Raw genomic sequence first — 12,180 nt, forward strand, 5'->3', positions numbered from 1 at the left:
GCTAAATAGTGCGCACGATTTACTATTTCATTCCCTCGACTTGCTACAACATGCACATGATTTACTATTTTGTTCCCTCGATTTGCTAAATCGTTGCAAAATTCATTCCCTCGATTTGCTAAATTGTGCACAATTACATTTAATTTCTTTGATTTGCTAAATCGTGCACATAATTTACTATTTCATTCCCTCATTTTGCTAAATCATGTGCATGATTTACTATTTTGTACCCTTGATTTGCTAAAATGTTGCTAAATTCATTCCCTTGACTCGCACAATTTACCATTTCATTCCCTCGATTTGCTAAATCGTCCACACGATTTACTATTTCGTTCCCTCGATTTATAAATCGTGCACATAATTTACTATTTCATTCCCTCATTTTGCTAAATCATGTGCATGATTTACTATTTTGTTCCCTTGATTTGCTAAAATGTTGCTAAATTCATTCCCTTGACTCGCACAATTTACCATTTCATTCCCTCGATTTGCTAAATCGTCCACACGATTTACTATTTCGTTCCCTCGACTAGCTAAATCGTGCGCATGATTTACTATTTTGTTCCCTCGATTTGCTAAATAGTGCGCACGATTTACAATTTCATTCCCTCGACTTGCTACAACATGCACATGATTTACTATTTTGTTCCCTCGATTTGCTAAATCGTTGCAAAATTCATTCCCTCGATTTGCTAAATTGTGCACAATTACATTTAATTCCTTTGATTTGCTAAATCGTGCACATAATTTACTATTTCATTCCCTCATTTTGCTAAATCATGTGCATGATTTACTATTTTGTTCCCTTGATTTGCTAAAATGTTGCTAAATTCATTCCCTTGACTCGCACAATTTACCATTTCATTCCCTCGATTTGCTAAATCGTCCACACGATTTACTATTTCGTTCCCTCGACTAGCTAAATCGTGCGCATGATTTACTATTTTGTTCCCTCGATTTATAAATCGTGCGCACAATTTACTATTTCGTTCCCTCGACTTGCTACATCATGCACATGATTTACTATTTTGTTCCCTCGATTTATAAATCGTGCGCACAATTTACTATTTCGTTCCCTCGACTTGCTACATCATGCACATGATTTACTATTTTGTTCCCTCGATTTATAAATCGTGCGCACAATTTACTATTTTGTTCCCTCGATTTATAAATCGTGCGCACAATTTACTATTTTGTTCCCTCGATTTGCTAAAACATTGCTAAATTCATTCCCTCGATTTGCTAAATTGTGCACACAATTTACTATTTCATTCCCGCATTTTGCTAAATCATGTGCATGATTTACTATTTTGTTCCCTTGATTTGCTAAAATGTTGCTAAATTCATTCCCTTGACTCACACAATTTACCATTTCATTCCCTCGATTTGCTAAATCGTCCACACGATTTAGTATTTCGTTCCCTCGACTAGCTAAATCGTGCGCATGATTTACCATTTAATTCCCTCGATTTGCTAAAACGCTGCAAAATTCATTCCCTCGATTTGCTAAATAGTGCGCACGATTTACTATTTCATTCCCCGACTTGCTAAAATGTTGCAAAATTCATTCCCTCAATTTGCTAAATTGTGCAGACAATTTACTATTTCATTCCTTCGACTTGCTACATCATGCACATGATTTACTATTTTGTTCCCTCAACTTATAAATCGTGCACACAATTTACTATTTCATTCCCTCGATTTGCTAAAATGTTGCGAAATTCATTCCCTCGATCTGCTAAATTGTGCAGACAATTTACTATTTCATTCCCTCATTTTGCTAAATCATGTGCACGATTTACTATTTTGTTCCCTTGATTTGCTAAAACGTTGGTAAATTCATTCCCTCGATTTGCTAAATCACGCATGATTACATTTAATTCCTTTGATTTGCAAAATCACACACACAATTTACCATTTCATTCCTACGATTTGCTAAAATGTTACAAAATTCATTCCCTCGATTTGCTAAATCACGCATGATTTACTATTTCATTCCCTTGAGCTGCTAAATCGCGCACACAATTTAGCAAATTGAGGAACCGAATTAGTAAATTGTCATTTTGTATAATGCACTGCTTAACTGTATTTTAGAGAGTTGTTTAAAATTTTTGATTTTGTTGCTATTCTTTTCTATAGTTTTTAAGTCTAATAACATCTAGCAAAGGGACTACCAATGAAAACTAGCCATTGGGCTAATTTGGGTACGTTTACATGCACGAATGTTGATTAATGTACACTGTGACTTTTTGAAATAAATAAAATAAATAAATACAAGTAAATTGTGTGCATGATTTATACATTTAGGGAACAAATTAGTAAATCGTGTGCGGGGCTCCGTACAGGTGATATAGACACCATACAGTAAACATTCGCTGCATCTGAAATGGCATTCTGTATAGTAGGCACTATTGCTTGAATGTGTGTGGTATAAAAAAAGTTTGGATGTACTATATCTGCCATGTTTTCACTGTCATGTGACCTACAGGTTCAGTTGCATTGTTTCACTGCAATAATACAATGGTAAATGTGTTTCAGTGTCCACCTTCAACAAATGACCAAAATTATTTTTGTTTAGTGCAATACAAATTAATAGAAATTTTGTCTGTTTTTGTCTATTTGTTAAATACCTGTCTGTGCTGGTCTTTTGCATGCAGATTGACCAGTGTGTCTTTTTTCAGCATGTTACATTCTTAAGTTGTTTTAAAGTTTAAACTACTTCAAACATGTCCTGAGAGCATTCTGTTCCATTCTTATTCGCTCAGTCTAGATGATTTTAACACAAAAACTTTCACTTCAAAACAACACATATTATATTTTGTGAATAAAGACTATTTTTGCACACACAAGGCATTCACATTGATTCATAAAATTGGGATTATCCACTTGAGTCACATGGATTACTTTTATGATGCTTTTATAATCTTTTTGGAGCTTGTAAGTTTTGGTTGAATGGACCTTCAGTTGAGCAGGTTTCATTAAAAATATCTTAATTAGTGTTTCGAAGATGAACGAAAGTGCAGCTCCTATCTCTTTGAATGGGGAAATATCAAATTCTCCGAAACTGTTCACCAAGCTTACGATTAAATATCATATTTGAAATCACCAATGACAACAACTGTCTCATAAATTTTGTCTCGAAATGCTTAAATCACAACAAAAAACTGTATTTTCAGACTAGACAAGCCAATTCGCATGTGCAGTGACACAATGACTTTACCAATCAGAGATTGGCTCTTTTATTTAGAAGGCGGGACTTATTCCGCCATATTGCGTGTTTCACTTTCTCCCATTCATAGTAAAATGAGTTCACCGTCTTTGTATATCTGAAGTCTTTGATACTAATAAAAAGCAGTTAGTCAGACACACACACACACACACACACACACACACACACACACACACACTGCAGGCTGGTGCGTGCTCTCTCTTATTATGGGATGGCGTTGTGTAATGGAGTGTGACAGAAACGTGGAGCATCGCAACTCTGTCTCTCTCTCCCTCCACATTTGTATTTAATTTTTTTTATTTTATTACAGGAATAGTTTTGTCATCTATAAAATTCTGTCATCATTTACTCATGGTGTTCCAAAGCCCTATGACTTTCTTTCATAGAGCACAAATATATAGAGTTTTAAATATCCCATTCAAGGAACATGGGATGTAAAGATACAAAACTGCCTATGCCTAAGTAATCTGAAGCTATACAATTTGTCTCCGTATCAATCAATTCCTTTCATTTTATGTCCTGCTTTTATGGTATCAAACTGGACCATCATGTCGTCTTCTCCTCATCCTCTCATTGCTGGTTTCTCTGATTTGTCTCAGACTTCATCAAGCTCCACCTGAGCATGTCAACCCCACAGAACACGATGTGTAGGCATATATTGTACATGTATTAGCATAACAGACAAGCACAATGTGAGGGCCGTACCAGTTTTGAACCATCCGTCCTCAGTGAAGGTGTCTGCAGTCTCCTGAGGTTTGTTCCAGTACTTCTGAAAGACAGAAGAACCTCGGACCAACAGTTCGCCCTCCTTCCCCTCCAAACCAGCCTTCACCTGGGAATAAAACACAGATCCAGAAACTCGAAGGACTCAAAGCCAGTAGGTCTTCTTCACTATGTATTGCGTTCTTAAATACAACTTTGATCCTATATTTTGATCAATTTAAATGCATACTTATTATTTAATCATGATTTTTGTGTGTTTCATGTACAAGAATGTGTGTATGCATACTTAGTGAATGACCTTTTTCCGAACAATCCTGTTGTATTTTAAATTACGGGTGGCTGTTCTGTTTCAAGGGAACTCCCACTCAAAATATCTAATATTAATCAGGTCAAATAATAAGGTTGCACTATATATCAATCAATTTGACTGAATGAGCTGTACATTTTCTTTCATGCTCTATTTTTATGTGTCAGGAAATTAATGTAACAATTGTTACTCCAGTTCATACAGACAGTATTCGAGGCGAATTCAGTACCTGGGTTCCCTTTCTGTTGCCCTCAGCGATCACAGTGCTGGTGGTGTTTGTCATCATGATTCGCACTTCCACTCCTGGCAGAGGTACTCCAACAGCACCTGAAAAACACACAGACATTTTCAATAAACACAACTTGATTATATTGTCTTGATATTGTCATTTCGGTGACTTGTATGCAGTTTTACTTATTTAACATTAAACGATCTCGATTGAAACACCCATGCGATCTTATTCCTAAATGACAATGTTTCGGCTCTGACTATTAAACCTTTGACAAGTACGATCACAGCGAACATTCAGATCTGCGTTCTGACCCACAGAGAGCCGTCGTCATCATGTATAGATATGAAACAGCTTCACAAACAATCTTTTCAACCACACAGTATCATTATTTCTGTCTTACAATAATTCAGATTAACACAGAAGCACTGAGATAAAAGTTTATAGTTCGGAAATAAACACTGATGTCTACGGTAGTGAACTTGACACTTCAAATAAAGATTGTATCAATTACATCATTAAACCAGTAGGACTGGGACAAAAAAAAAAAAAAAAATCGATTCACCTATCGCATTTTTTTTTTGTTGTTTACGATTTTAAAATAGACTTTTTTTACTCCAGTATCGATATCAATTGAAATTATATTGCTTTATTTTAGCCCTTGCATATACACGAGGAGGACAGAAGTTACCCACTTTTGTTCAAACAGGGCAAAATGTGTTGTTATCTCTGAGTGTTACGCGACCTAATATCCCTTTCAAGATATGCAAGAAAGCGATAAGATTACCCGCGCTTCAATGAATGAAAAACGCAACACTAAGTCAAATAAATGCATTGAAAAGCCTTTGTGTTACTCATATACGCTTTGCATCAGATATCAATGCTGAGAGAGAAAGAGAGAGACTGCAGAGCTGCACAATTCATCTCAATTCAAACACCCACGGATGTTATTCCTAAATTACAACAATTATTCATCTGTGTCTAATAAACCTTGGACAAAATTATATCGCGACATTCAAATCACGCTGTTGCTGAACCAGAGAGAGCAGTTGTTATAGGTGTGAAGCAGCTTCATAAACAGTCTTTTCAATCTCATAGTATCATTATTTCTGTGATACAGTAGTTCAAACTGGGATAAAAGTTTAGTTCAAATACAAACACTGATGTCTGTGGTAGTAATCAAAATAGAGTAAATCACCTTTTGATTAAATAACGTTTCGAATCATGACTGTATCAGTTACATTGACAATAGACTGAAAATGTGTTTGTCATTGACTTGAATCGTTCAAGATAATGTCGTACTATAATGAGTGATTCTTCTGAAGTAAAACTGCAGATGTGATGAATTGTTTTTGTAAATATGACTCATCTTATATATCATGTACAGTCTGTATAAGTGTATGATTTAACTGTTTCCCATGGTCTAGTGTTTAAAAAAAAAAGGAAAATCGCAACACAATAGCAATATCAAATCGCAATACTTGTAGGATCGCAATTCTTAAAAAAAAAAAAAAAATCGGAATAGATATCGAATCAGCACCCAAGTATCATGATAGTATCGAATCGGGAGTATCATCTCATCCCTATACACCAGCAGGTGGCAACAGGTGCCTGTTAAAAAAAATATTGTATTTGTCATTGAATCATTCATTCAAGAGATTTGTTCAAAAACGCTGATTCATCCAGTAATGAAAGAAGTCTTTATGAGTGAGTCATTGAATCATTCACTCAACTCAATTTTTTCAAATAAGTAATTCAAATTAATTACATTTTTTTAAAATAGACTGCAGCAATTAACATTTTGTCAGAACCTCTAGTAAATTACATGTTATTTTCTTTAGCTGTCAGAACCGTGTCAGAATTGGGATCACAAACCAAGACAATCGTGATTCTCAAGTTCATCCAGAATCGTGCAGCTCTATTGTTCTACCATTTTTCTTTATTGTGACTGAAAACATTAATTATATGGCCTTTTATTTAAAAGTGTAATATGTAATATTTTTGCAGTAAAATATCCAAAAACCACTAGGCCAGTGTTATATATTTTGTTTACTTGAGTATTTACAATATTTCAAATGTTTGCAATTATTTGTAAATCGTGAGAAAATTGCAATTTTACCCAAGGCTCCGGGACGTGTGAGGAGTCGCCTGTCAATGGCGTCATACCCGCGTTACCCTCGGTTTCCGCTTTTATTTTGTAGAAACCATGGAAACACCAAAGACGCTTTGAAATATTACACATTTTAAAAGACAAGGGAACAACTGTTTTAACAGATTTATAGATATTAAACTAATTATTGTTGTATAGCTCCACTCATTTAGTCTTATTGTTTAAATCAATTTTCTTGATTTTTTGTGAGTACGATGCTTTACCATGCCAAAAACACTATTTTGTCAAGTAGCTAACATAGCATAATCAGATGCAGCTTTATTTTTAGTAACAGTGATACAGCATTTTCTCCATCATACAATACGTTTTAAAATTAATTGCATGCCATTTATCAACACAATCATCCAGCATTTAATATGATATTGTAAAATCGATCTATCTTACTGCAGTGTGTAACAGTGTCTCACAGCAGCCGCCGAGCGAACGCACAGAGTAACGTTATAACATCATTTTCAACACACTCAAATGTATCTAATATGATAAACAGAGCTGCGTTTCCTCATACTCATGACCGGAGAAGCGGCGCCGGCGACTGTGTCATAATAAAAGTCCCGCTGCTCGTGAGGCGTGTTGAGCAATCACTCCAGCTCCTCGTTCAGCTCCACAACACTCGCTCCTGCTCTGCTTCATACTACAGTAATGTTAATAATCACATCCATGAACATGATTTCTGCCCTACTGCAATCTCTATTCTTTTCCACCAGCTGTGAGGTGGAGACCAAATGTCCCAAGATTCCACTCTAAAACTTGGCGTCATCAAGCTACGCCTTTGTTTTGAATAGGCTTCTAGCGACCTCTAGTGGACAAAATTATTACATATTGTACCTTTAATTACTAATTTTTTACTTGCATTTGGTGTCTGGAGTGGCTTAATTATGGATTCTGGGAGAAATAATACTACTAATAAAATATAACTGTTCTTGCAACATCTCCATGGTCATCTCCAACATAATAATGTTTGGAGGAAAAACATCAGCCTATTGCAAAACACGCAAAACAATGATGTCTACTGTAGTGAAGTTGACGCTTCAAATAAAGATTGTACCAATTACATCGTTACACCAGCAGGTGGCGCCAAGTGCCTATTAAAAATGTATTTGTCATTGAATCATTCATTCAAGAAACAATGATTCATCCAGTAATGAAACAAGTCTTTATGAGTGAGTCATTGAATTATTCACCCAACTAATAATTCAAATTGCATTTTTTTTTAAATAGACTGCAGCAAGTAACATTTTGTCAGAACCTCTAGTAAATTACATTTTGTTTAGTTGTCTATTCAGAACCGTGTGAGAATCGTGATCTCTATTTGAACTGAAACAATCGCGATTCTTAATTTATTTAGAATCAAGCAGCTTTACTATTTTTCTTCATTGTGATAAAAAGCATAAATTATATGTCCAGATTTTATTTAATTACTGAATTTGGTGTTTGGAGAGTCTTAATTTTGGATTCTGTGAGAAATAATACTACTAATAAAATTATATTCTTCTTGCAAAATCTCCATGGTCAAAATGTTCCAGCATCTCCAACATACTAATATTTGGAGGAAAGACGTCAGCCTGTTGTAAAACGTGCTTGATCCGACTAATACACTCTGTCAGCACTGTAGAGCCGCAGCACAGATACACAGAGCCGAAGGAACGTTTTACTCCTTCATACACACGTATGTGGAATCTGACCATTAGGGGCTTGAGTGTGAATATAAATGAGATGGGGCTGATCTGAGGTCTATGTGCGGTGTCCACTGGGATATGATCGCATGTGAGTATATACTGGAATGTGGTTGTCCCTGTAGCAGCATTCCTGTCATAAAATGAGAAAAGGACAAAATAGCACCCGAACTGCTTAAAGAAGCCATTAACAAGCCTCCAGTCCCTCTGCCCATCACAAGCCCTCATTAAAACAGAGGACACACACACACACACACACTCATGTTTTATTCAAAGCCTCTCGCACAGCAATCCACACTGAGCACAATCCACAGGGAGTGGCAGCACCTCCTAGTACAACGCTGAAGGAAACAGAACGTATGTGCATTGTTACTACTATTGGCACAATTTGATTTATTTTTCTCTAGTTTACCCTTCTGAACTGCTTGTTTAACTAGATTTGTGCATTATCTTGAAAATGTCAATGGTGTTTGCCTGTGTAAAACTCAATGCTACACTCTCAAAGGAAACGGCACAAAAGCACACACATACACTAAAAAATGCTGGGTTAAAAGCAACCCAAGTTGGGTTGAAAATGGATAAACCCAGTGATTGGGTTGTTTTAACCAAGCAGTTGGGTTAAATGTTTGCCCAATGTGAACTCAACTATTGTTTAAAAATGACTATATGGCTGACTTAAAATGAACCCAAAATAGGTTGGAAATTAAAAATCAAGACACATAATTACGAGAGGCAACAAGGTGAACATTTATTAATAAGCAATTTAATAAATATTTATTGTTTAATCATTATTCATTACACATATTAAGAAATGTTCATTTATTAAACACATTTTGGGTTCATTTTAAGCAAGCAATACAGTCATTTTTAAACAATAGTTGAGTTAAATAAAACTTCCCAGTAGATTGGGCAAACATTTAACCCAACCACTGGGTTAAAACAACTCACCCATATGGAAAGAACCTATATGTGGATATATGCGCATATATGAAACCTACATGCAGTGTATATGCACATATATGCTGCATATATGCACTCCTGTATTGCTTCTTCATATCCACATATAAGCCCTATACATACAAGATATGTCTTCTATATAGCTAATGGCAGGATCTGGTCATTTTGTAGCTCATATCTCACTTTTGACTGTCATACATGATGCCTAGCTCATATTTTCTATTATCAAGGCAAAAACTAAGAATTAACGAAAAAAATTATGCAAGAACTTGTGTATGTGCAAACACGTGAAATTGGTATCACATGTAATTGCCCACATGGAAAAAACCTATATAAACATATTTTTTTCAATATAGGTTTTGATATAGGTTTTTAATATATGTGACACATATAAAAATGGCCGTTTTCCTATATTATATGTACATATAATATAGGAAAACGGCCAATTTTATATATGTACATATAATATAGGAAAACGGCCAATTTTATATGTGTCACATATATTAAATACCTATATCAAAACCTATATTGAAATATATATGTTTATATAGGTTTTTTCCATGTGGGTAGTTACTGGGTTTGTCCATATTTGTCCAACTTATGTTGTTTTTAACCCAATATTTTTTAAAATGTACTAATATGTACCTTTAAAGTACAAATATGCACCCTTTAAGGGTAAATAAGGTACAAAAGTTTACTTTTTGAAAGGTGACAGCTTTTGTACCTTTTTTTTCTGAGGGTGTTCTGGATGACTGAGGGCGTTGAGGTATTGCAACACACCCCAAGTATGAGAAACAGGACAGTAGCAGGTAGTATTTATGCTTCTATATTGGCCACTAATAACTCCACTAATAATGCTCCTTTCATAATTTATTGTTTGTTATATTGTACTATTTGAATTTGTTTAATTTTATGATGCCCTATAGATGTTTTTATTAAAATTACTTGTTTACTCCATCTGCACTAATTTACTGACATGTCTCAGTGTATCCAGCTCCGATAGAGAGTGATGTTTGTGAGTGAGAAAAATGAGGTGGAGAATTTAGTGATGAACGGCTAAAACAGAAATTAATCAGGAGGAGTGAGAGAGAGTGAAAATGTGTGAAAAAAGCATTATAAATTACTATAAATAACATCTATACAGTATGTAAAAACAGGATCTCTTGCTTGTGTTTGAAAATTAAATCTGAAAAATTATGTTTTGTATTTCTGCATAAATTTCATGTCATCCTTCTGCTAAAAGATCACTAAGTTTAACAGTTTAGTGTCATAGCTGATACTCTTTCGTGTATTTTACCATAGGTAGATCCATTTTTTAAAATAACATTAGCAACTGGTCCTAAAACTAGGGATGCACCGAAATTTTGGCTACCAAAAATTTTCGGCCGAATCAGCAATTTACAATTTTCCAACAACAATGTTTAATTAGCACTTCTCCAATGGCACATTTAAACTATTCAGCATCTATTTCATGCACAACAGCTGGGTGGACAAAATCGATTTCTCAATTTTAATCTATACTGGATTCTCAAATCTCAAGATCGATCTTTTATTCTGCGTGAACATTTATACCGCGTCTTCCATCCAATAATCACAGCAATCTTTGTGCTTTGCTACTTTTAACATGAAACAAAGTCTCAGCTTTCACATTTTGTCAATTTTATCAACAAAACATTCAAAGAATAAATGCTGTTTTGGCGCTCTTTATTATGGCGTGATTACTGTATTACATATTCATTGAGTTTTTACTTTACCTGTTAGTGATGTCTTTATTTTTTTAATGCATGTTTGAATAAATATGTCTGGAAAACAAATATTACAGCCATTGTTTGAATGTTTATATTTCACCAACAAACTGGAGTAGAAACAAAAGTTGGGTAACACTTTACTTTAAGCCTTTATGTATAATGCATTATTAAAAAATATTCATAAGGTAAGTTATAATGCATTATATCTTTTCATAAATAACTAACCAAAGTTAAAATGCATTATATTTGCAGATTACTTCACTGTAAAAAATTATTATCATGCTTTATCACAACATTTTTTCTTTTGTCAAATCAACTTAAATTATTAATGTGGTTCAGATAACATAATATTTTAAGTTTCAGTTGATTAAATTAATCATCTTCATTGTATCAACTAAATTTTTTAATTTCAATGAACTCAAAATTTTAAGGCAACCAGGTGACTTACATGTATTTTAAGTTAAACCAACAATTTTTTTTTTTTTTTTTTTACAGTGTTGTTACATCTGAAATTGGTTGTTTGTAATGTGTTTAAATGCATTATACTATCTAAAGGTGTAACAATGAATAGATCATGATTATAATGTATTATAGTGGTTACAGTTATTAATGAGATCATACAATGCATTACAAGGCATAATTAATGCATTAAAATACTTTTGTATTGCATTATTTATAAAGGCTTTAAGTAAAGTGTTACTAAAAATATACACTCTAAAAAATGCTGGGTTAAAAACAACCCAAGTTGGGTTGAAAATGGACAAACCCAGTGATTGGGTTAAATGTTTGCCCAACCTGCTGGGTAGTTTTATTTAAACCAACTATTGTTTAAAAACTGCTATATGGCTAGCTTAAAATGAACCCAAAATAGTTGGGAAATTAAAAACCAGATGCAATTAGAGGCAACAATAATAGACAAAAAATGAATGTTTATTAATAAGCTTTAATATTTTATTAATAAGCAATTTAATAAATGTTTATTGTTTAATAATTATTCATTGAACATTAATAAATGTCCATTTCCAACATACTTTGGGTTAATTTTAACTAAGCAATACAGTAATTTTTAAACAATAGTTGAGTTAAATAAAACTACCCAGCAGGTTGGGCATACATTTAACCCTACCGCTGGGTTAAAACAACC

At 34.1% G+C, this 12,180-nt stretch overlaps 1 protein-coding gene across 2 annotated transcripts in view; it reads right to left on the minus strand.

Annotated features, from left to right (window-relative positions):
• Positions 1-12,180, minus strand: part of acsf3 (acyl-CoA synthetase family member 3) — a 68,471-nt gene that overhangs the window by 32,584 nt on the left and 23,707 nt on the right. For both annotated transcript variants that reach the window (XM_067401560.1, XM_067401561.1), the window contains exons 6-7: positions 4,489-4,586; positions 3,935-4,061 (exon numbers count right to left, since the gene is read on the minus strand). In XM_067401560.1, the coding sequence (XP_067257661.1) occupies positions 3,935-4,061; positions 4,489-4,586 (225 nt within the window). The remainder of the gene's footprint in view (positions 1-3,934; positions 4,062-4,488; positions 4,587-12,180) is intronic.

This window comes from Chanodichthys erythropterus, chromosome 11 (genome assembly GCF_024489055.1).
Source record: "Chanodichthys erythropterus isolate Z2021 chromosome 11, ASM2448905v1, whole genome shotgun sequence".
Taxonomy (NCBI): domain Eukaryota; kingdom Metazoa; phylum Chordata; class Actinopteri; order Cypriniformes; family Xenocyprididae; genus Chanodichthys; species Chanodichthys erythropterus.